The sequence below is a fragment of the Kryptolebias marmoratus genome, linkage group LG14 (genome assembly GCF_001649575.2).
Source record: "Kryptolebias marmoratus isolate JLee-2015 linkage group LG14, ASM164957v2, whole genome shotgun sequence".
NCBI classification, from domain to species: Eukaryota; Metazoa; Chordata; class Actinopteri; order Cyprinodontiformes; family Rivulidae; genus Kryptolebias; species Kryptolebias marmoratus.
This window is the reverse complement of record NC_051443.1, coordinates 7,798,763-7,824,259: the sequence shown is the minus strand read 5'-3', so window position 1 is coordinate 7,824,259 and position 25,497 is coordinate 7,798,763. Positions and strand designations below refer to the sequence as shown.

The following is a 25,497-nucleotide window of genomic DNA, read 5'->3' as shown; positions in this document are numbered from 1 at the left end:
AACCTATATTACAATTAGGAATCAGTGCCATTGGTTTCTCTCTCTCTAATGATCTCTTTGTGTCTTTTGTGTACTTGCTTGTGTATTGCTTGCTTTGTGTTGTTTTGTGCACGTTCTCTCGGCTTGTGTATGTACATGTGCTTTCTTACAGGAGATGAATTCAACAGGCACATCCGATCAAAATGAGCTAGACCGCAGGTACTGTGTGCTGAAACTGAACGTCCCCAACAGAGATCTGGTGTGAGCACTGGCTGGGACAACACTATTACACCACCAAACATTTAGTTACAACATATTGTAGACGTGTCCATTGATTTTAGATACATACACTTTTAATTACCTGGATTACTTTGTTTTTACATCGCAAATACATTAGCTGTAATATAGACGTAATGAAAGTGTGCTGTGCAGGATAAACAACTGATTGAGTGATTATTCAGTGAGATGTTCTAGGTCAGAGGTTTTTGAGGTTTGACACTGTAGGCCCCAAAGTTAAGGAGCTGGGTTCACAAAAAATATTTAAAACCTGCTGTATGTAATTTTGCTCTTAGAGGATTAATCTAATGCAAGTGGCTTAAGGGTGATCCATTCTGCACATTTCACCCTGTCCTGAATTCATACGACTCTGGGTGAATTCTTGGCAAATAAGAACTCATACAAAGTGCACTGAGAAAAAAAAATCAAATATAAATAAATTAGTCTGCCTCAGCTGTCACCCTACATCAGATCTAAATAATTCTTTTAAAAACCCTATCTCTATTCCTTAAAGTGACATTTTTAGATTGAATTTTTCCATAAGAAAATAATCCCTTTATGTCACAAAATGGCTAAGACCTCACTGCACTGTTACACAAATCACACTCGCTTCTCTCTGCTGCCAATAAATCTGTGGTGGAAAGAGACCGCTTGTGTGTCGGGGAGGGGAAATATTTCATTGAGGGGTCAAATTGAGCAGACACCCATTACAGCCTGAGCCTTCAGTTTCTGACATGTACATGAAAAACAGGAGCAACGGAGAGGAGTGAAGTCAAACAGGTGCACAGCTTTACTATCAGCTTTCAGCTTGACTACCTAAAACACAGCTTTATTAATAAAATTAATTATGTACTTTCATGACTTATGCATTAAAACCAGTGCTGGTCCTCTAATCTTTGCAGCTTTACTGATGACACCACTGGGCCAAAGAGCTGTCCTATTTTTATTTTTTTAAAAACCTTTGTCCCTGACTACTCCCAGGAAGCAACCTCATCACCGGAAAACCTCTGCTCTAGATATTGTCCTTTAATATAACTTGAATTAAACTTATGCCTTAAATAATCATTAAATGTTCTGGTGTTTGTAGACAGATAATAAAATCAGTTTTCTCCGCTGTAACAAACACATAAGCACTCTCATTTGACACTACATCTGTTAAATTTGTCGGAAGCTTTAATTTGAAAATGCTCACTAAGTTTGTTCCTACAAGTGGATTTTGGACTCGAAAAAAATGCTAATGTTGTTTATTAAATTCCTCTATGAAGGATTTTCTTTCTGTTTATTCATAAAGAGTGAGAGCATCTGAGCGTATCATATTCACCAAATTGCCTGTCTGTGAATGCAGTTTCATTTCCACAGCAGTCGTATAAAATGTTTGAAAAACTAATTGATGTCATGAGTCAACTCAAACCCTTTTAAAGCACCATCAGAAAGACTGATTTTGACTGAGATTTTACTTGTTTAAAACAAGCTCAACTGAATTAAACTGAACTAATTTTATCTTTATTTCTCATATAATGGAAATATATAATCACATTTAGAATTGCATTTGAAAGAGTAAGGTTGCTACTAATATTTCTCAATAAAAGGTGATACTGCAGTACCTTAATGAACTAATATTAATAGGTAAAGGCCTAGCATTTCTTGAAGGAATGCTTATCACCCACCACCTTTTATGCCAGAGTTTTAGACTGAGATCATCTGATGCTGAGCAGGGATAGAAGTCATGGCTGTTTGGGTCAAAGCTTGTAAATTATGTTTTCTATGATCTGATGGGATATTGCAAGATGTCCCGCTCAGAGTATGTGTTAAGGATGACTGTCAGCTACTACCACTCCAAATTTTAGCTTCATATCTATAAAACTGACTGAGTTTTGGTCATTTTTGTCATTGAAGTCCACCCCCTGGTTCAGCAGAAATCCTGCTAACAGACATTCAGGGTTAATGTCATCAGTTTTAAGCTGCTGTTTGAAACGTCTGATCAGTTTGTGCTCAAAGCATAAGCTGAGTTTGACTGTCAGCTACTACCATGGCAAATTTTAGCTCAATGACTGTAAAACTGACTGAGTTAGAGCTATTTTTGCCTAGGTTACTTAGCTGTGGTGGTCAAATTGACTTACATTGGTCCCTCTGAAGGTCAAACACACTTTGCCTGAAAAGTGTTGAAACTATCCCCCCTTTTGTTTCTTTTCTTTTTTATGCAACACACTGCACCACATTTCAATGAAGGGTTATTAAGTTTCAGTTGTTCCACTTGGTGTGATTTGGTCTTTCACTCTCACACAACAGTCCTGCATTAAATCCTCCCTTGGAATTCAGTCTTTAACTATGAACACTTTGATTAAATTAAAGCTAGTTTAAACATTTTTGGAAATTTAATGGAATTTATGCTAAGAGAAATAATTTCAATCTGAATAAACATGATTTATAAAACATTCCCATGAGGGTATAAAAGGAAAAACTATTGCTCTCTTGTCAAAAAGTGTAATGCATGAATGTCTGTGCTGAAAGCCAGGTTTTCACTTCATACAATCAAAATGCATCAAAGCGTGTATCTTGTTTTGGGTAAATGCAAGAACAAAATGCTTTTTAGTCCTTTGGGCTGCAGAATATTTTGTTGCCTTAAAACATGTAATTGAATTGGATTTTGAATTTGATTATAAGTAATATTTCTACAAAACACTAGAGATAATTGATTTTTTTTTTTTAATTGCTGAATTTTTTTGTGTGTGTATATGTATTCACCCTTTGACTATGAAGCCCCAACCATTACCTTCAGCAGGCACCTAATTAGTAAAATAAGATCCACTTGTGGGCAATCAAAGAGTCAAATGATCCACACCTGTAGAATGATGAACATGTGTCGTAATAGCTCCTACAATCAACACCAGTGTAACCAAGTAGAGGTCTCTGCAGAGCACAAAGGGGCAGGTCATCCCCAAACTGGACTCATGATGGGTGACTGACCAAATCCAGACAGTCGGGAAGGAGGTGTCCCAAAATCATAGACATAGAAGCTCACAGCCTTTAGTTTGTGTCTTCTTTGTTATAACTTTAAGAATAGACCAGACTTTTTCAAAATGTAATTTGTCGTTGGCACATTGTTCTGAGATTTTTTTTTCTTCTTCACGTTGTGTTGTATAACTCTCAGCACCTTTTACCTTCAAATTGCAACCAGAAGACAACCTTGTTGACTAGTATTCTAAAATTAAATCATAGTTATCCCACTTTTAATAAAGCCTGTTTAAATAACTGTCAGAGTATGGATATTGGAATCAGTTTAATCTTTAGCTTCTTGCTAATTACCTCATTAAGGCTTAGCAAACAGAAACTAGTTCTTATTTTCCTGACTTTGTGTATCAAGCCCGTCGGGATATATAGTAATAGATCAAGTGTCCCTGCTTTCTCTTGTTGCTGGGAATTGAAGTCAAGAGATTTTGTTTTACGGAAGCTGCCATGTTGTTTAGGAACCAGCGTCTGTGCACTCGGGATGTGTCCCACCTGCTCCCCCACACACAGTCATGGTGTTACACAACCTTTCTTTTAAGCATGAAATACTATCCATCCATCCACCCTTAAATCCATCCATTTTCTTTCCATGCAGCCTCATAGGGAGCTGAGGCCTCTCTCCAGTGGTCATTGGATGAGAGGCGGGGTACACTCTGGACAGGCTGACGGGGTTTAATTTTACCAAGGGCAATATTGCATTCGTTTATATGGAGGCCTTAAAACTTGTACTGGAACCAGCCTTCAATGAAGGTTGGTCTGGTTCCGACTTCAACTTCCAGCTTCATGTCAGAGGTCAATTATGACACAGTCTATGATCAAGCCAACCACATTTCATGAGTACAATCTGCTCATTCAGGGCAGACACTCCAACTTTGGAGACAGCCTGGCCCTTTGTGTTCTGAAAATTTGGAGATAAAAGAAAACCACTTTGAACAGCTGGAATATTTAACACTTTGAAAAATATATATGATGCCTTATTACTTCTGTGTCACCCTCTTGGCTATTTACTAGGAAACTGGATCATTCTGTTTGTCGGGTTTTTAAATAATAGAATAAATGGCACTATTACAACTAAAGGGAGGATTGGTTTCAGGACTGTTGCACTACTTTGACTGTGTGAGATATGAAGAGTAAAAAATGTTCCACCACCACTGTTCCCAGTATCACTCTGCACCTGAAGATCTCCTACCCCCCCTCACCTGCCCACTCCCAGACAAGCCTAGCCTCTGCAGACCCTCAGTCACTGTGGCCCCCACACCAGCCTGTGCCCCAGGTCACAATCCAGCTGGAGTCAGACTGCGAGGAGCCCATCTACGTCCAACAGCAGCAGCAGCAGCAGCAGCAGCACAACCTGTATGTCCCCTCTGACCCAACACCAGCTCCTGAAACTCACAGAGCCCATTACCGAAGGCTGCACGCTCATCTCAGTGACTCCAGTGCAAAAACCGTTTTGTAAATGCAACCTGGAGATGTGATCACAGTCGTGAAAATTCTTCATTGCCTGGTCAACATGTGTCCCTTTAAATTCCACCCACACAGAAAGCATTTCACCACAGTGAAAAACTTTAAAGTCTCTCAACTTTTTTTGTAAGGTAGCAAATGCCTTGATGAACCAGCTTCTTGTTGTAAAGTTAGAGATAACTAAAACCTTAATGAATGCATGAACCCTCATTTAACTGTGGTAGGCGCCAGTGATGCTCATTTGTTCATCTTTGTTTTTTAACGACATTAGAGCTGTAATGAGGGGGAAATCCATTATTTTCATGTACACTGTAGAGCCCCTCGAAAGAATGTGAAATACATTTAAAATCTGTTTTAAATCAATCTTGATTAGTGTGGTTCTTACTGCTCTAATGGTTTTTGGTTGCAGTTTGTACAGTACACTTCTACAAGTCCTTAAAAAGTAATTCATTAATACCGGTAAGCTCATTTTTGGGAACAATTTAACATTTTATGCTATAAATTCTTTACACTACACAAATTTTATGCAAGTATTAAACATATATGAGTATATCAGTCTGTCAGGAGTCAAGTTAACTTTTATTCTGACTGGGTGCACTGATCAGGCAGGCCGATACATTCAACAGCCTCTGATACACGGGCTACACTCTGCGCAAATACATTCACGCAGTAACAGATGTTCAGTTAAGAAAACAGTGACAAACTAAACGAACTGTGTCAAGCAAAAGTGCAGCAGTTTAAAATGAGTTGATGTAGCTTTCTTTTTTATAAAACTGAGAAACAACTTGTTTGGCCTCACCTAGACAAAGACTTCTGCTCTTTTCTCCACACTCTGTGCTCTGTGACTGATGTCATAGCTGATAAGATACTAAATATTAACTATTTGACAGAACACCACTTCAAACATGACTAGATTATACCTTTAAGACTTCAGCCAACTGAAGCACAGGTATGTCAGTTTCACTGAAAAAAGTCGAACCCCACCACCACCAATTGTCAAATAATAAGTTGTACTCTGCTTCAGAAAAAAATAAAGATTGTTTGTCATTTTAAACTTGACCAGGAATCAAAAGTTACAAAGTCTTTTTTGAAATTTTACTCTTGGGACTTTAACCACAGAGCCAGAAGTAAAAGCCACAGTGAACGATAACCCAGGATTGCCAAATAGGAAACGACAAAATATCCTGCTGTCACTATAAAATTGTCATATTTTGACTCAAACTATCATATACTGAGGGAGGGTGCACTTTGTCGCTCAGCTGGGGGGGTGGGAGTGCAGTGCAATTTCCCAGGCAGGGTTAAGATGGGTGTGTGTGTTGTGATTGGTGAACACGAGCACAGAAGTAGGGTTGTGCACCTGGCGAGGACATGGTCAAGCTGGTGGGATTGGAGTTTCTGATGATATGTTGGTGTTAAGATACGCAAAAATGATCATATGATCGGGCTTTTTAAAAGCTAATAATTATATTTTGTATAGACCCTAAACCTATCATATAAATACAATAACTATAGTATATCTGACCACACTGAGTGGCTGGTTACAGTACAGTGTTTAAGTCCCACCGCTCCATGTAAACGAATGGAGTGTTTGCCTCACTAACAATTAAAAATTCACTTCAGATAATTTTTTTTCAAGTGTTGATCTTTTTCTGATTCATGTAATTCTAACCTTGCTGCTGCATGTTCAAATATTTTATTTTTAAAAAGTGTTGAGTTTCAATTAGTTATTTGAGACTTTAAGACTTTGTGTGAGTCACCGTGATTGACAGTGAGTTTGACCGGTGTGTAGGCGGGACTTTTGTATTGATGGTACAGACCATTATCTCGACCTCGCAGCCTCTGGCTCCAAAACTGCTTGGTCCATCTTTGTTAATGTTGATGGTTCCACCTGCGTGTCATAAAATATTTTGATGGGCACTTGTTACACTTGATGTGGGTCTCATGTAATATTTATGGTTTTCATTTTGCTGTTGCACTCATTCGGATTCTCTCTGGGTAATGGTACCACCAACCACAAGCAGCAACTGCAGGCATTAATTCTGGCTCGGAACATGTTTTGGTTCATTAAACTTATGTGCGAGTAGCACTCCGTTTCCTCAGAGTGCCAGATACCATCGAGCATCTGGTTAAAAGCTTCTCAAGAAAAAAATTAAACACAGCATGAAAGCCTCTGGAAATTGCAATCATGGCAGGAAGCCTCGTACTTCTATTAGAATTTATGCTGGTAACAGAAGGAATCATTAGGACATTAAAGGGGATGGAAAGCTGCAGGACAGTTATTGCCTCCCAGTCATGATGGTGTAGATGACAACAATCAGCGCAGAGAAAAGACATTTGTCAAACAGAATGGGAGCCGAAAACTACAAGCAGTGCTGCAAAGTCAAAGAAACTTTTTTAAATTGTTGTTCTTTTAAACTGTTCAAGGAAGAGATACACATTTTGCTCAGCTGATTACAGCTGCGTTTCCCAACAGTTGGGATGAGGCCTTTACAAGGAGCAACAAGACAAATCTTCAATATTCATTTAACTTCATATAGTTTTACTTCTGTAAATATTCCAAAATGGGTTTCAGTCGATGGACGCTGGTGAGAAAGAACAATAGCATGGTTAGTTTGTGTAGATAAATTGTTCGTGCATGGCAGTTTCTGTGTGCTGTATCCCAGACAGCCCTGTGGAACACCCCCTCTCTCCTCAGCTCATATCACTTCTCTTCTGTATTGGGAAGTCTCTTTTATTCATCTGCCCTTTCAAGATTGTGTAGGATTTCTGGAACAACCTCAGAAACCTCTGCCGAGAAGAGCATAGTCCCAGTAACAGCAACATCATGGGTTTATGGACCAAACAGTTGCAAAAGACTCCCCAAGGTTTCTATGGACTATTAGTCCCACCATGGAGCAGCTATAAAGACCTCGGTGTTTGCTTTTGCACCGCCAGGCGTCACTTATGCATGTAACATTCACCAGCAACAACACTGGAGGGCTCAGACAGCTAGAGCTGTGTGTTGTGGGGCTTCGGTGTAATTTTTAACGCAAAGTTTGAAAGGGCGCCATAGACATTCAGAGGGACTTCTGGGAGCCAAAACTCACACAACAGAACAGTCCACTTTGTCTTCTTAGTAGCATTAACACAGTTTTATTGGTGCGGGTGTACGCTTCATAAATGTATGTTTGTGTACATCCCCTTACGTTACTTAAGAGTCCCTATTGGGGGTAAGAAAGCATTCACAGCTCTCTAACAAAAGTCCTTCAGGGGTCAGATCTTTATAAGCAGACTGCTGGAGCCAGCTTCTGACATAATAATAATAATAATAATAATAATAATAATAATATCATTACTTGTGGGGAAAAAAGACTTGCATCTAGCCTAATGTTAGGTTGTTAGTGTTTGAGGGGAAATGCAGTTGCTCCGAATAAACTAACATCTGTATTTCAGCATTAGGGGTTTATACACAACATTTGGTGGTAATTATCACAAGTAAGGCATTTAACTTTTTAAACAAATGCTGAGTAGGGCCAAGCTGTTTTGTTCCATTTACTTTTTAAAGTGACATCTTTCTGCTTCTCATTTTGCTCCTATTTTCCATGCTAACTAAACTTTCTTGCGTCTTCTTTCGCGTTAACTGCCCTGCTTCTGTTTTCAAATGAAAAGTTTGAGACACTGTGCAGGAATGTTCAATGAGAACAAATTTGAGATTTGTTTGGCACAAGTAGATATATATTTATAGAATGCAAATAACATTTTATATACACTTATTTGAATTTTTAAGAAAAAAACAGGGGGGCGTAAACAGCCCTCAGAGCGAGGTGGGCTGAGGTTCTGCATCAGATTGTGAGTTATTATTAATAGTCAGACTGATAAAGTACTAGGAAGATTTTGGTTTAACCAAGAGTTGGTAAAATAAAACATTACAAAATTTTTGAAACTAGCCTGTTTTTTTTGGTTTTGTGTTAATTAAAAAAAGAAAAATATGCAAAATATGTTAAATATTGTGACAGAGCAAACTTTTTTTTTTCTTCTTCTGAAATGCACATCTTAGTCTAAAAGCAAAACATAAAGTCAGCAAGCCCATATAAAAACATAAAATAACTTAGAAAGGCAAAACTTGTGGACTGAATCCAAAACTAAGTCTAAGTCTAAATATACATTAGCTTTCAGCTGACAGGGATCACTGAAAATAATGTAAAAATATCTAATATGCTAATTGGTGAATGAAAAAAAGCTTTATTCCTTATCATTTTATTGTTTATAACACAACTTATCATTCATCCATCCACCCATCCATCCATCATCTCCAATAATTTTATTAAATAACTTTTTATTTTCACACTAAAATTTAAAAAAGATTATTTACATTTCATCTTTATTTAACCTTTCTGATCTGACCTTGGTAAAACTGTGATATATTGTGCTCCGTCAACACATGACACAAAAATACCACTAAAACACCCCAATGTTTACAAATAACTTTTATATTTTTTTATTCAAGTTTGACTTTTTATTAAAGTAAACCGTTAACATTTGTCCTTTTATAATGAAAATGTACATTTATCAATCTGCATAAAACATCACATGTACAGTACATCAAAATAAATACATCATCTGGTGGGTTGATCGAGTTTGCACTTAAATATCGATCAGATTACTACAGCTTTGCACTTCACATTTGTAACAATGCATGTTTTTCATTTTGCTCTTAACCCTCTGCTGGTCCTGACCTTAGGTCACATCCATGTCGGTCCTTCAGTCAAACTGCCTGTGAGAAACAGGACAACAGCACTGCGCTGGCCCAGAAATTGTATATTTAAAGTATAGTTGCCATCTAACTACAGCTAAAGCCAGAAAGAGTCTGGCTGAAGTAAAAAGCCTTAAAGATGATTGCAGGCAGATGGGACTTTAGGGACAGGAGACTTCCTGTGCCAGACTGACTAGGTATAAAACTAAGGAAGCCATTATATTCTTCCTGGTATTGTTTAATTGGTGTTAAAAAAAACAAAGACTAACATCCACCACACCTCTGTGTTAATACCAAACTTGTACTCCTTTAAGGGTTAGATTAGATTTTTTAAAAAAGTTTCTGTGGTGAAGTTACGTAAAGCCAATATTTAACCAACAGTCAGAACAATCTCAGTTTAGAAAATCATAGAGAAATTCTCAAAAATCTGTCAAGGAAACAGACTGGGGCTCATTTACAGTAAGAACATATTTTCACATCTAAAAGTGTCTCAAACCCGAAAACACTTCCAGCAGTTTAGGTGAATGCGCTGTTACAGACTTTTAGGTCTTTTTGTACATCAAACCTCTCTGGTGACTGAAGTGTGGCCATTTTAAACTTTATTGTTGGTTTGTTGCAACATGTTTTATGTGAAAAAAAAAGTTTTAAAACAGGCCGTATTAAGCGTAGCCAGACTGCATAGCTGTGTAATGCAAACGAAAAAAAAACCCCCAAAAAACATGCTAAAAAACTAAATTAACTTTTTACTTGAAACACCATATACAGTTTTAATTGTTTTAGAAGGCAGAAATTTGCTCTGAAATCGGTTGGTAGTTTGACTCCATAAAAATTTCTCTCTAATTTTCCAAACTGTGATTGCTCTGACTGGTATCTGCTGCACGTAAGATACTGACTGCTCATTGTTAACCCTTGGAAACCCAATTAGTAGAATCTAAACTAACCCTCTGAGTCTTCCCTCTGTGGTGAATTAGCAATTACAAATTTCCAACTCAACAAACAAACAAAGATTTGTAGGTATTCAAGGTTTTCTGTGTGTAAAAGAAAAATGTTCTTTACTTGTATACAAGTTGTCCTATCAAAATAAATGAAATGTTCCTAAACTATTTTCATACTGGTTTTCAGACAAACGAAAGCAGAACATTGGGGAGTTCTAGATTCGAGCTGGTCTATAAACACAGGCTTTTTTTTTTTTTTTAACTTACTGCTCTGTTAACTTCTGCTACAGAAAATATGTTAGCATGTGAGCAAAATTGACATTTCACCGGAACTTTATAAGAGCTGCATGCAATGCCTCGATTCAGGCTTCCTTGTGGATGTGGACTGTTGCAGGCACCACAGACGTGTAGTTGAATGAATTCAGACCTCATGAAGACATAATCCATACTTGGCAAAGATGAATTTTTATCCCTTTTCAATCACAAGACCAGTATCCTTCTAGCTTAGTGGTGGTCACTGTAAACTGGTGAACAAGCAAAAGCTACACAGGGCTTTGCAAAGACCCCCTGATAACAAATATTACATTACTCAGGACTGTCAGATTGTTGTGGATTCAGTAGCAGTGTGTTTTGCTAACTTTGAATTCACAGTAGGGCTGTGATGTACAACCTCAACTGTATAAAAGTTGGGATGTTGTGTAAAATGCAAATAAAAATGGAATTCAAAGCTGTACAAATTTCATAAACCCATATTTTATTCACCTAGAAACATAGTAAACACATCCAATGTTTAAACTAAGAAACTGTACATTTTTAGTGAAAAACAAAAAACAAGGTGAGTTTGAATTTGATGGCAGCGAGACATCTCAAAAAAGTTGGGACAGAGGCAGTAAAAGGCTGTAAAATGAAGTGGTACGAGTAAGAAACAGCTCAAAGAACACGTTGGAACTAATCAGATTAATTGGTAACAAGTCAGTAAGAGGATTGGGTATAAAAAGAGCATTTTAAAGAGGCTGAAGCTCTCATAAGTAAAGATAGGTAGAGGTTCACCAGTCTGCAAAAAAAAAGTTCATTCAAAAATAATGGAACGATTTCAGAATATTGTTCCTCAATGGACAATTGGGAAGACTTTGAATATCCCATACTCTACAGTCATATCATCATCAAAAGAGTTCATGAATCTGGAGAAATCTCTGAGCTCAAAAGACAAGACTGAAAGTCAGAACTGGATGTTTGTGATCTTCAGGTCATCAGGCAGCTCAGCATTAAAATCAGGTCTGATTCTGTTCTGGACATCACTGCATGGACTCAGGAACACTTCTACAGATCACTCTCTGTAAACACAGTTCACTGTGACTTCCACTAACACAGGTTAAAGCTCCAAAATGCAAAGAAGAAACCATTCGTGAACATAATACAGAAACTCCACGATCTTCTCTGGACCAAAGCTCATTTAAAATGAACTGAGGCAAAATGGAAAACTGTTCTGTGGTTAGACAGATCAAAATTTGACATTTGTTTTGGAAACTACTGACAACCAATTGGCATGGGCAGCTTACACATCTGGAAAGGCACCATCAATGCAAACAATCACAACATCTGCTCCCATCCAGATAACATTTTTTTTTAGGAAAGGCCTTTCAGCAAGACAGTACTAAACTACACCCTGCATCCATTACAGCAGCATGGCTTCATAATGGAAGAGTCCTGGTGCTGAACTGACCTGCAGTCCAGACCTGTCAACAACAGAAAATATTTGATGCATCATGAAACAAACAATCCAGGAAATAAAACCCAGGACAGTTGAACAGCCAGAATCCTATATCAGACAAGAATGTGTCAACATTCCCTCTAAAACCTCCAGCAGCTGCTTTCCTCAGTTCTAGATGTTTACAGACTGTTGGTAAAAGAAGATTGGATGCTTCACAGGAAACATGAACCTGTCCAAACTTTTGAAATGTGTTGCTGCCATAACATTCAATATTACCTTTTTTTTTTTTTTTTTCTAAAAATGGATCAATTCCTTAGTTTCAACATTTATGTTTACTATGTTGCATTGTGAATAAAATCTGGGTTTATGAGATTTGCAAATCATTGCATTCTGTTTTTATTTACATTTTACACATCTTCCCAACCTCTTCAGAATTACGGTTGTAAAATGGCGCAGTTCTTCGGCAAAACAATGCCTTGGAACAACTTTTACTCGCTGTTAATTTGGCCCAAAGAACATACATTATTGCAACAACAACAAGACGCCCCCTCAATGTAGGTTTCATAATAGTAAAATATCTTTATAGCCAAGTATGTGAGGGCGCAGCTTTAGGCATTTAGAGAAACACTTAACACAGTTGGGCTGCGACCTGCACAACAGTCTAGTAATTATTCTGTTGTCAACTTAAAGCAATTAAATCTCCTTTAATCTGCGTCTTACGTTTGCATTTCAATTGGATCTTGGAATTCAGCACAGAAATTTAGAACTCTGCTAGTAACAAAGACAGCTACAAAATACATTTATTCTCTACTGCAGAAAAATAAAATGACCATAATTGTATCAAAAATGGGCTTCCACTTTAATTAAAATATTGAGGGATTCTGCTAAATTGATCACAAGCAAGGAAAAAGGTAAAATTATTAACCCCTTTTTTTTTTCATAGTCTTCCTACTGTGTCCTGTCCCTGATTTCTTTTTCTTCATTTTTCCCTAACCTCTTCTGGTCCAAATCCACACTAAGCATCTCAGTTCTCCTTTCCCCCATTGGTCTAACTCCTCTTTGCTTGACTCATTCGCTTCTGTTTCCCACTACATCTATAAAAGCTATCACATCAAAGGAGAAAAGGTTCAATCACTGCGTTTTACAGCAGGAGGGGCTGGACATCATTATTTGCATTTACATCGCCTCCTCCTGGGCAGAGTGGGGTGGGAAAGGAAAGATGAAGAGTTAGCACGGGTGGTTGGTTCAGAAATGTCTTTTTGTCTTCTCATATTGATACTTCATATTCACGAGTGTCCTGCTGACCATGAAAGAGAAAGTGGGGAAAAAGGAGAGTTAGGTCTAATAAGACTGAAAGGTTTGGTGTTGATCGTGCTGTAGATGTTTCTCAGTTTAGCACTTACTCCGCCCGTCTCATACAGCGGGTTGTCAAACTCTGTCTCCACAGTGATCTGTCGGTAAGGGTGTGGGTAGATAAGAGGCAGCCTTAGGTTGGAGTGATATCGGCACCTGTTAGGCAAAATGAGCCGAAACAGAAAAAAGTTAAAGTTCGGAAAGGTCTTTTAGACATTTATGGCTTCGTTTTTTGTTGTGTAGTAGTAAATGAAACGCTGTACATATTTCTTTTTGTGTTGCAAACAAATAGGATTGAGAAGTAACATCAGGAGTTGCTTAACCCTCCTGAAGCTCTCGTAACTGATGAGAGGCAAAAAAGCCCTTGTAACTTTGGGTCCATTTGACCCAAAGGTCACAGAAGGGTTAATACAAAAAAAAAACATATATCAAGTTAAACAATTAGACAATTAGACTCCCCTTTGCTTCAGCAAATTGTTGTGTTTATGTTAACCACTTTTCATCTCTTGTTGCCGACTTTTGTTCCCGAACTTCTGTGGATTACCTGCTTTTGCAACACTTTAAGTCAGGCCTGGCAATACAGAAACCTTCTGTTTGCGTGCCTACCTGAACATTTTTGAAGAACAAGTCACAATATCCACGTGGCGACTGCTGCCGCTTACACTGGTCGGAGCACTAAAACTCCGTCAGAGATGTAAACCCCACCCGAACTGACCTTGTAACGTAGACGTACGCCCCACCCAGCAGCACGGACAGCAGCAGAATGAGGATGACGATGGCCAACGCTATGTTTCCTCCGTCCAGAGGGGATCCTGCGGTCGCCTCTGCAACTGAAACACAACACATAAATAATACACGGTTATTTACAGGAGGAGTTTCATCCGGAGCACAAACAGAATTTCTAAAAGTCCGATTAAAAAAAAAGCTTTAGCTGACACCGTTGGATGATGCAGGTAATCAAATGGATAAACACAGCTGGAGGAACAAACACACGCACACACAAATGAACTTGGCAAGTGGATGTTAGCAGAGCAGACACAGTATGGTGATGTGGTTTTATTCTATTTTTTTCCTCATTTGAATATATACTGTATATTTATATATATATATATATATATATATATATTAGGGGTGTAAAAATACAAGTACTTGTTTTGAAAGTGTTTGGTACAGGCCTTGTGGTTCGGCATTCACATGTACTGAACAAACCTGTACACATGCAGGGACCTGAAGTGAGGGACTAAAGTGTTGTGCTCCACGTTCCGCCACACATCCGTTAAAAAGTAGTTCATAGAGCAAGACCACATCAAACACCCCCACCATCATTAAAGTCTGCTGTTTGGGAACACTGTGATTTCTCTGGTGGAAAAGAAAATAAATAAATAGATCGAACTTTTAGTTGGAACTGTTCAAAAGCGACAGGGTATGTAGCTGGCTCCACGTTGAACTTAATTATTCACTTGAAACAACATCATTCGAATAAATAAATAAAAAAAAACACAGCTGGCACGAAGACATATGAAACTAAAATGCAAACCCAGCTGCCTGTAGTGTTCAAACAGCTCCCAGCTAACAATTCAGACCGGGCCAAATTCATAGCATACACTATAGAAGAATAAAAAGCAGCAGACTTATAACCATACTGTGTTGTCAAAAACGCTGGTTTTAAACACATGCTAAAGAAACAGAACCATGGACTGGATATATTGATACATAATGTACCAAACCATGATTTTAGTACCAAGGGATCATGATTTTTGTGTCTCGTTACACCCCTAATACATACATACATATATACACATACACACACACACACACATATATACATATATATCTGTGTGTGTGTTTAGAGCACATTGACACACACAGACACTCACCTTCCAAAGCATGGTTGCCAAAGCAGTCATGGTTAGCTGCAAAAACATCATTCTGTCAGTCTCTGCATATGAAAATTGACATCTCTCTTCCTGTCGACAGGCTGTGAGTTTGTATGCATAATAAGCGTCTTTTGAATGAACAGCTGGTTTATACCCAATCTACGTATTGTTACTAAATTTGTAAAACTCTCTGGTTTCACGTTCAGCTTTTAGGGTCCCCGCCAAAGGAGTGCGTCAAAAGTGATATTTATCATGTAGAATATGCAGAAATGATACGTATTACACAGAAATAAAGTATTTTGCACTGAATATCTGTGTTTGTTTTTTTTTTAATTTCTGTATTTTTTTTAATGTGTGGAAATGTCTGTTTTAAATTACTCAAATATAAAAGTGTGATCAGAAGTAAGAACGAGGGAGGAAAATGCTGCAGACAGAATCCAGTCACTGCTTGGGAATGAAGACAGACAGAAAAACTCCAAGCATCTCAGGCCACAGAAGGCAATCTAAAACAACTTTAGGTATCCTGTATTCATTTCCTGCCTCAATCAGCATTGGCAGACAGCGCCATATAAGGTGAAGATAGACAGAAACAGTCGATCGAGAAAAGTATGAAGGGAAAAGTCAAGGATAGAGCAGATTGTTGGACATGAATGTGTTGCCTATGATATCCTGTCAACCAGAGCTCAATTAAACGATTCCCTAATCCAGACTCTAATGTCTCCTTGTAATCTATGAAGATATTAAGAATCATCTTTGCACTTGAGAAGTGAAGAATGTGGTATATATGTTAACTACTATTAGCAAATGGTAGCCTGGAATGGTATGGTAGCCTAAAACTGAAATATTATTACTACTATTTCTGTAGTATACTCTCAGTTTTGTTACTAATGTTACTGACGCTGCATAAGTTCCACCTACTGGACTCACTAGACTGACCAGGAGTTCATCCAGTCAGAACATAGTTTGCATCAAACTTGGGGTGAGTAAACTTTAATTTACCCACTAATCGTTAACGTCCCCACTGTGTAGACACTAACGTTGGACAATAAGTTACAATCTTTTTCATCGGCCATCCAACAACTGGTGACTGGCGACATTTTCATGCAGGCGTCTTTATTTATTCATTCATTTATTTGACTAGACCAAGCAAACCAAAAAAGAAAACAAAGTTACAGATTTGGGCTTACTTTGATTTTAAAACAAAAAAGTTGATCAAGCTTTCGACCAGAAATGGGCCAGATCAGTGCATCCAACTGTGGACTTATTTAGGAGTTACAGACAGCTTTGTCACGCTCAAAATGGACTTGCGGGTTTGTTGTCACAGCACACATTATGGTTGAAAGCTGGAACCTTGAAACAACTTTTCTTCCTGACTAGCCTGGGGTGCGTTGTGTGCTTCAGTATTTTGGACGAAAAACATTCGCTGTGACTCTGGGTTGGTGCGCAGTGGGAAATGACAGACGTGAACTCCACAGGGCACAGGAGCAGACTTTCACTGACAATATTAATATAAATACAACAACAACTATATTTGTTTAATTTGTTGGGTAGTCTGTGTTTAATAGCTGATAGTGAACTCTGAAAAGGCTACCATGAGGCATCATGGAGCGATTGTCTGTTATTTGTCTTATACATTAGGCTACTGAAAAAACCCTGATAGACTCCAATGGACAGTGGTTGATATATTTGTTCAATAGCCCAACCCAAGTGGGCAAAACATTGTTTAAGCAAAAGAACGAGACCAGAAACATCCGAAATCATAAAGCAGCAGCGAAGATTAGCACTCATTAAGAAGCTTTCTCTGCTTGTAAAGTTTGTTGTTGTACAGACACTTTATTTAGCCCTGCAATGAGTAAAGGACAAAATAAGCACCCAATGTGAGAAGCACGAATGGCTTCAAGTTGGTCTTAATGCCTAAAGTGGTGGCTGGTAGAGAATGTTTTTTAAATGCTTCAGCGTTCATAATGCTAAAGCGGAGGAAATTTTGAAAGGACAGGATGTCAGTTTCTAAAGACCCTAAAATGTTTGCACATTGAAATCAAAATCCCCAAACACTGCCAAAACGTCTTACCTCTGCAGAGTGGGAGCGGGCCGCTCCAGAATGACGGGTTCCCGAGGATGCATTTAATTGCAACCTCTCCGTTGAGCTCGTAACCCTGGTAACAAACAAACGTGAGCGACTCTCCGGGCAGGTACAGCCTCTTGGACAGGATCTGGTAGCCGTTATCAGGGAGACCAGGGTTCTCACAGGAAACAGAATCCTCGGCTAAATAAAATTGAAAAAAAAAGACAAATGAAAGCTGCACGAATCCTGCCTGGTTTCTCAACCCAACTCAGAGAGGGCTTTTTGTGTCAAAGCCCAACACAGATTTGACGGGCTCTGAGGCTGAGGTGACATGAGTCATGGATAATCTCCACCTCCTTCTCCAGGTGGCTGAGGGCTGATTGGTACGGCCTATTAGCATCCCATTTACATATCAAACCCTTCGCACAAACATTATTAGTCCCGAGAACGCACACATTTAACATATCAGTCCTGAGCTGAAATGTAGGAGGTGAAACATCTTCTCTGGCATTCAGAAATGCTGCAATGTTTGTCAGCAACAGAAAGACAGAGCCAAGAAACCACACAAGCCTACTCTTACCAGACTGCAAAACAAGGAAGTAAAAGGACTGTTTTTAAGTGCAGATGACAGCGTGGTTCAAATTACGATGGGTAAGGGAGGGTTTTATCCTCTCCAGGTATAACCTTGACTTCCTCAAAAGAGGAAAAAAACAAGTTAGAGTGATTTGATTTCAGAGATTATAGAGTTTTGTGTGAACTGGTGGACTGAATGTTATTTATTGTAATCTGTATTTATACTAGAGATCTGGATGTATTGGTTGTAAAAAAAGTCATCCTTCCCAACTGTTATTGTACAATTTGCACCCTGGACGACAGGCTTCCAAAATCACGAAGCTGGCGTGTTGAAGTCACACTGAGAAATGTTTAAACGCCGACACAGCAGGTTTGCTCTTGTAACTTTTCTGACAAGATACTCACAAACACAGTGAGGGAGCCGAGATGTCCACACAGGTGTCCCCGGCTCCCGGCCGTAACAGGTAATGGTGGCACCACCCTGCATAATGAAGCCAGGGTTACAACTGTACTGAATGGTTGTACCAACCAGGAGTTTAGGGTCAGACAGTGACCTGGTGGAGTGCTCCACATGGCCTGGATCTGAACAGTACATGACTGACGGAGAAATAACACACAGAATGAAGAATCTATGAGATATGAGTGGGTTTGTAAAACAAAATACAAAAAATATATTATTTTACTGCTCAAATATTGAAAAAAAGAAGCTTTCTGATGAGTGAAATGTCTGTATGAACAGGAAGAGTTTAGCTGCCTTTTCTTTAATCACTTATTCCTTTTTGCTTTGGCACAGAGAAATACAGATGTTTAAGAGATTTTAAACTATAAAACGGAGCAAAACTGACTCTTTTCACAGAAGGGGGGCTGGGAGCTCCAGGAGAGGTCCAGCTGACAGGTGAGGGTCTCTCGTCCCACCAGGTCATAACCAGGATCACACTGGTAGGTGATTCGAGCTCCTCGCACCAGGGCAACATGCGACGTCGTCTTCCAGCCATTCTGGATTTCAGGTAAGTCTGGACAGGAGTCATTACGGGACACCTCTGAGAGAAGAAATTACAGACAAATGGTTGATTAATGGCTCCATTAGGATGGTGTCAGGTGTTTATGTCCAGGTTCGGCTGCAATGAAATGTTTCCTGCCTCAGTCACTGTTAACGAGGGCGAAAAAGCCAACACGATCAGCAACAGCTGATTCCTACATGATATAGTTTTTGCGAGATGATTGATGGATATATGGTGCAATTACTACACCGTATGACAGGATGATGGATTTCATCTGTGCTGGAGCGTTTTCAGATATCTGCTCTTCGCTGTTTTGTCTTTGATAAGAACAGCATGCTACTGTAGCTGCTATTTGGAGAAGCTGCTCATTTTCTAATCACATTCCCATAGAAAAAAAAGGTTTCCAAGCTGCCGTTTACTTGTGACAGCTGAGAAGATCACCACCGTGATTAAGTTTTTCTCTAAGTTATTTGCTGTCAAGAAAAAAAAAAGTGACAATTTCTTTAGGGGTAACAAAACCGTCTCCTAAAAGTCATCGCAGTGAAACCTGAATTCATCCTCGGTGCATCCTAAATGCAATTAAAACATTCACCCATCTCTAAATCCATCCATATTTTTTACCCACTTGACCCTGTTCAAGGTTGCAGTGAGCAGCTCAGTATAGTTTGAATGTAACATTGAGACCACCAGGCTGCTCCAGAGAAAATTAGGCAATGAATATTGCTTCTATCTTGCGTTTTCTATTTTTTAAACATTTAATTTGTAAGCACTAGACTCCAAAGATAAAAAGGTTACAAAACATTGCAGTTTTCATCCAAACAAGATTGTTACTTGTAATGAGTGCAAACAGGAAGGCTCTCTGGCAATGACACCCAAGAAGGGAACTCACATAACCTCTGAAATGTAGTGCATGTATGTCATCAGAGAAGATGGTGTTCCCAGTGCCCCCTCCCCTTTTAGGGTGAGAAACTAAGCACATCTCCAAGTACAGTCCACAAAACTCTGGATGGTAAATGCCAAAAATACTACTAACTAAAGATGGTGTTTGGATGACCTTTGTCACTGTTATGGTAGTAGGCATTTTAGGGTTATTTTGTCCATTGGATTGGGTTTTCGTCTGTGGTTTCTGGGCTTTTTAGTTGTGTTTGTTGTTACCTCATTTAGCCACGTTGCGTCCCAGTTTTTAAGCTCCACTGGTTACACAGCACCTTAAACGCCTCATCTGTGTCTCATCTGTTATCAGTGCCCTTTCTCCCTCACACATCACCCATCCCAGTGTATATCAGCTCCTTGGTTTTGTTCAGCCACTATCTGATCCTCGTTGCTACTTAATGCTCAGTTCATGATCCGGAGTTCATGCTCCAGTTTTGTTTGTGGAACTGTTTTCTTATTTAGGAGTTTTGGGTTCTGGTGGCTGAACTTCCGACTCTTTTCTGGATCCATCTCGTTTGGCTCAGCTCACCAAATAAAAATTCTGGTTCTTCATTTAGTACTACTTGCAAAAAGCTGGCTCGGAGAAGCAGCATTGGTCTCGTCGCTACCTTCACCATCACACACACACACATCAGCTCTTTGTCCACATCACACCTGAGCCTTCAACTGAATACCTTTATGCTAATGCTCCCAAGCTTCATGCTGATGCACGAGAGCTTTCATCCAAGCTTCACACCACAGCTGCTACAGCCGTGGCCCCTCCCAGGTCCCTGCCAATGACCACACAACACCGTATTCCCGTGCTAAGTCCAAGAAGTCCACAGGGACATCTCTCACCTTCATGAGTATAAGGGGGTCTGGTGGGATGCCTTTCCACCATGTCTATCAAGACAGGCCCCAGACTGCCCACCAGAACTTTTATGTTTTTGCTTTAACTCTGATTCTGCCAATGATTTGATTTGATTTTGGAGTTTACTCAAATTTTGTTTGGACTCTTTTTGTTATTAAAGACTCCTGGGTTCTTCTTACTGGTCAGTGCCGTAAAAACAAAACAAACAAGCAATTTAAGCAGTGTTTTATATGGAACAATAATTTGTCATCTATGAGGACTACTTTTCTTCAAAGATACTCTCAGTGTTTCATAAAAAAAAATGTGCAGGGCTCTAAACAATCCAAACAAAACTTTATTATTTATCTTAACAGGAACCATTTTATCTATTTTATGAGAGACATGAATTTGAGATTAATTATGTGTATTATTTTCATGAGTTTTTTTTTCTGCAGTTGTTCTAACCTGTTTAAATCCAACAGGTTTTCTTTCATTTGTCTTTTTTAAGGTCCTGTTGCACATTGGGTATTTTGTAACATGGGTTTTATGGTCTATAAATAAGGATAGTGATATTAGTGTATATATAGATCATTTATAACATTTCCATTTCCATTGCCAACACTGAAACTTTATCTCTGTTAACTCAAATCACCCCATTGTTTTCCTTTTGTGTGTCCTATGATTATGTCAATAGTGTACAGTGCTGCATAAGACTGTACAATTTAATAGGCCTACAGGGATTTGTAAATTGAAGTTCCAGGATTAATTATTCATTCCCTATTGACTCGGTCCTCCTCTGTGCAGTTGTAATATGTGTGGTGGGTAATTTATTCTCAGCACAAACACATATATAATCAAAGAGAGTATAGCCTCATGCTGCGTCTACTTGATTTACTCCTCTGGGAAATGTATGCGAGTTTGTGGTGTCAGGGGGGGTGACAAGTAAATTGGATTGTGTGTGTCTAAGTGCGCAGCTAAATTGGTGTCAGGTGCTGGATGTGGGGCGCGCTCCAGATTACAGCGTGTAAAAGAGGGGACTGAACTTATTGGCTGCCTGTGCAACTCCAGGCCTGTGTGTGGGTGAGTGCCCGTTGTGTGATTGGTGAAACAATAGGATGTGATTGAATAAGGGCAGAGGGAAGTGAAAGAAAAGGCAAATGGGGATGAAAGGGGAGAAAGGGGAAGATGAAAATAGGTATAGCCAGCTTGAGGAAAGCTGGTAAAACTGGAATGTGTTGAAAACTAATTAAATTAAAGGCCTAGCATTCATCCAGGGGTTCATCAGATATTTTGGTGACAAGCATTTTTGCTCCATCTTTCCCTTTTAGCAGCAGGTGATAAAAAGTCCATCCATCCATTTTCTTTTACCCACTTCTCCATTAAGGGCCGCGGGAAGCTGGTTCTATCTCCAGCAGTCACTGTGCGAGTGGCGGGGGACACCCTGGACAGGTCGCAAGTCCATCGCAGGGCCACATAGAGACAAGGAACCATACACACTTACACCTAAGGACAACTTAAGAGTTGCCAATTAACCTAACATGCATGTTTTTTGTCTGTGGGAGGAAACCGGAGAAAAACCAGGTGTGCAAAGGGAGAACGTGCAAACTCCACCCAGAAAGGCCCCAGGCTCGAATGCGATCCTGCATCCTTCTTGCTGGGAGGCGACAGCTCTAACTACTACGCCACTGGGCCACCGTGATAAAAGTCATTCTCACCAAATACAATCAGAGAATAATGTTTATATTCTTCAATATTTTTCAAGAACTCAAATGTAAAAAAAAAGTTGTTGTAGAATTAACTCTAAAACAGACGTAGGACTATCAAAGATCATTCATCTGATTTAAGGTGGACTAAGGTTTTGGTGCAAATCTTGTACAGAGACAAGGAACCACTGCTAAAGTAAAATGTAGCATATCTAGTTTATGCTGAAACTTAAAACAAATACATGTCAGACGACATGGATATAGTTTTGTCAGGATCTGTGGTGGTTGAAGGATTTGGACCCAAAATGCAGGAGTTCAACTAAAAACTGATTTATTCAACTTGAACAAAACAAAACAAAAGGCTGTTGTGGCAGCAAAATACTAAATAAGAAAAACTTACAGACAGGAGGACACAAGGGAAGGGCACACAAGGAAATCCAGACAGAGCAAGATAGCTACAAGGGGCCAGTGACTAGTGGACGGAGCTTAACAAGTTTTAAAGGCTGAGAGTATTGAGGAAGTGGAATGTGAGAGGAAGAGGCTGACTGACATGGGAATTGCTGGGAGAGAGAGTGATGGCACACAGAGGGCAAAAGGCAGACTACACAACAACTTACAACATAAAAAACTAAACACAGAAACAACAAGAAACATAATTAAAGAAACAATAAACTTAATAGAAAATAAAACTTAAAAAATAACTAAAATCCTCACAAGTTTAATATGTCCCGTCACATCTAAACATGAAAATATTTCATTGTACAGTAGTAGTGTATAGTTTCAGTTAAGTAAAGCTGTGAAATATGACCCCACCACTGACTTCAAACAAAACAAAAAAAAACATCCATCCATCAATCCATCCATGCATCCATCTTTTTTCACATTGTCTGATCTAAAACTGTTTATTTTCATTTAAGTATATATACAGTGTTTTATATATATGAAAGGCAGGTGATCATGTAATTGCCTATTTCTGTCTGTTTTTCTGTATGTTTAAAGAATAAATCATGGACCAATGGACAGAATTTAATGAAATGTAAAAAGCAATCATTGGATGTGCATCTACAAACCAACTTCAAGGTGGCTGCCTTAGCTAATCTACCTTAGCAAACATGGAAATAGCTATAACTCGGTCACCTTTACGGATATTGAGCTAAAATTTAGTGTGGTACTTTTTGAGAGTCATCTCCAACACATACTTCAAGCTGTAACAGCTCATGTAAGGTCTTTGTTTAAAAGTTTGACATGCAAGGCAGAGGGTGAAACACATTCCTTCAAGGAATGCCACGTTCATGAAATGTTTTCTCTCAGTCTTTTTACTTCTTGCAATTACATAAAAATCTCACCGTATCTGACTCAGTATGCCACTCACACCAGTTACAGAACATGGTTATCTCTCACCTCAACTACTCTAATGTTTTTCTAACAGTTCTCCAAACATGCACAGTCAACAGAACACAGTGGTATATCTGATGCTTTATCAGCCAGAAAACGGCACATCACTGTATTTGTCTCTGTTTTCTACTAACCACCAATATCTCCTTGAATCAAACTCAAGTCACCAACGCTGCTTACAGTGCCAGTTCTGTGATAGCTGTCCATCTAAACTCAGTTGGCACCGTAAATACAAAATTATACTCCTTCTCATACTTCTTCTCAGCCATCTTCTCAGGATTGTTATCTGGTGCCATATCAACTGTGTGCACATAGCATTAGCAGTCTGGACTGTTTTGATTTTTGGTCCCACAATCATTGAACAGATGTTTTTTAATGGATCCTTTAAAAACTGATGACGTTGTTGCTGCTCAGGCGCACCAGGCAATACAAGTAAAAGCACTCAAAATCTTTTTGAATTTCTAAAATTGTAGTTAAAGAGATAGTCTGGTCTATCAGCTGTGACATCAGTCATAAATAACAGAATATGGAGAAAGAGGCAAAAGTCTTCTTCCAGGCTAGGCTAATGGCTACCCAAACGAGTGTCCATTGTTTATTTTTTTCAGCCTCACACAGACGTGATAAAACACTACATTAGCTAATAATGCCTCTCAATATAACATCTACACCTTGACATGACACCTATAATATTTTAATTTGTCAATGTTTTCTCAGCTTTTTCTCAGCTAATCAACATCTGAGTTACTATATAAATGTAAGTATCCACCTGATCAGCTCGTCTAGTCAGAATTTGACCCCACCCCAGGGCCGATGCTTTTGCAGCCTCAGCACCATCGGCATAAACACTGTACCTATGCTCAGCACACAAAAATCACTTTTCAATTGCCCAGTCTCAGCACACATTCACAAAGTAACCTGGACATTTTTTTTCAGTTTAGAAAACAACAACAAACTAAAGAGATTGCGCCATGCAGAAGTGTGGAGGTTTAATATTAGACAATGTATCACTCTTTAACACCTGTGTGTTACTTTTGAGAAAGAGTTGTTTTATAAGCCTAAAAAATTATTTTGAAAAACTTGACAAAGATTTCTGCCTCTTCTCAATACTCTGTTTTCTCTAGCTGAAGTCACACCTAAGAAGGTACTAATTATTGATAACTATTTGACAGAACATAAAAAATGACTAGACTATCCCTTTAAGAGTTATGCTTTTAGTGCTAGTAGTGGACAGTAATGTTTTCATTCTGCTTAGGTGCAGACGCAAACATATACAACATATATATATATATATATATATATATATATATATATAAAAAAAAATTCCCTTCTCACCCTCCGCGGGTGGTCTTTGTTTCATCCTCTGAGCTCGGGTCCTCTACCAGAGGCCTGGGAGCTTGAGGGTTTTGCGCAGTATCTTGGCTGTGCCTAGAACTGCACATTTCTGGACTGAGATGTCTGATGTTGTTCCTGGGATCTGTTGTAGCCACTGCTCCAGTTTGGGGGTGACTGCCCCTAGGGCCCCCATGACCACAGGCACCACTGTGGTCTTTACCTTCCAGGCCTTTTCCAGTTCCTCTCTGAGGCCCTGGTATTTCTCCAGTTTCTCGTGCTCCTTTTTCCTGATGTTGCAATCACTCGGTATTGCTACATCCACCACAACTGCTT

The 25,497-nt window shown here is 39.0% G+C and overlaps 2 protein-coding genes across 11 annotated transcripts in view; one reads left to right on the top strand and one right to left on the bottom strand.

The window, feature by feature from the left end:
* The window catches only part of slc4a5b (solute carrier family 4 member 5b), a 61,534-nt gene extending 56,446 nt beyond the window's left edge, over nt 1-5,088 (top strand). For 6 of the 7 annotated variants that reach the window (XR_005234038.1, XM_017432260.2, XM_017432258.2 and 3 more), the window contains one exon: nt 152-5,088. Coding sequence is in view for 6 of the 7 variants with exons in the window: in XM_017432260.2 (XP_017287749.1) it covers nt 152-158 (7 nt within the window). In the remaining variant the exon portion in view is untranslated. The remainder of the gene's footprint in view (nt 1-151) is intronic. The other variant, XM_017432256.2, reaches the window with a different exon arrangement.
* A 4,090-nt stretch (nt 5,089-9,178) lies between these two features.
* Nucleotides 9,179-25,497, bottom strand: part of LOC108245401 (seizure 6-like protein) — a 33,065-nt gene continuing 16,746 nt past the window's right edge. The window contains exons 10-16 of one of the 4 annotated variants that reach the window (XM_017432297.3): nt 18,817-19,011; nt 18,377-18,568; nt 17,405-17,599; nt 15,334-15,369; nt 14,172-14,286; nt 13,507-13,612; nt 9,179-13,403 (exon numbers count right to left, since the gene is read on the bottom strand). In XM_017432297.3, the coding sequence (XP_017287786.1) occupies nt 13,371-13,403; nt 13,507-13,612; nt 14,172-14,286; nt 15,334-15,369; nt 17,405-17,599; nt 18,377-18,568; nt 18,817-19,011 (872 nt within the window). In that variant the 3' untranslated portion in view covers nt 9,179-13,370. The remainder of the gene's footprint in view (nt 13,404-13,506; nt 13,613-14,171; nt 14,287-15,333; nt 15,370-17,404; nt 17,600-18,376; nt 18,569-18,816; nt 19,012-25,497) is intronic. The other 3 variants (XM_017432298.3, XM_037979620.1, XM_037979621.1) reach the window with 3 other exon arrangements.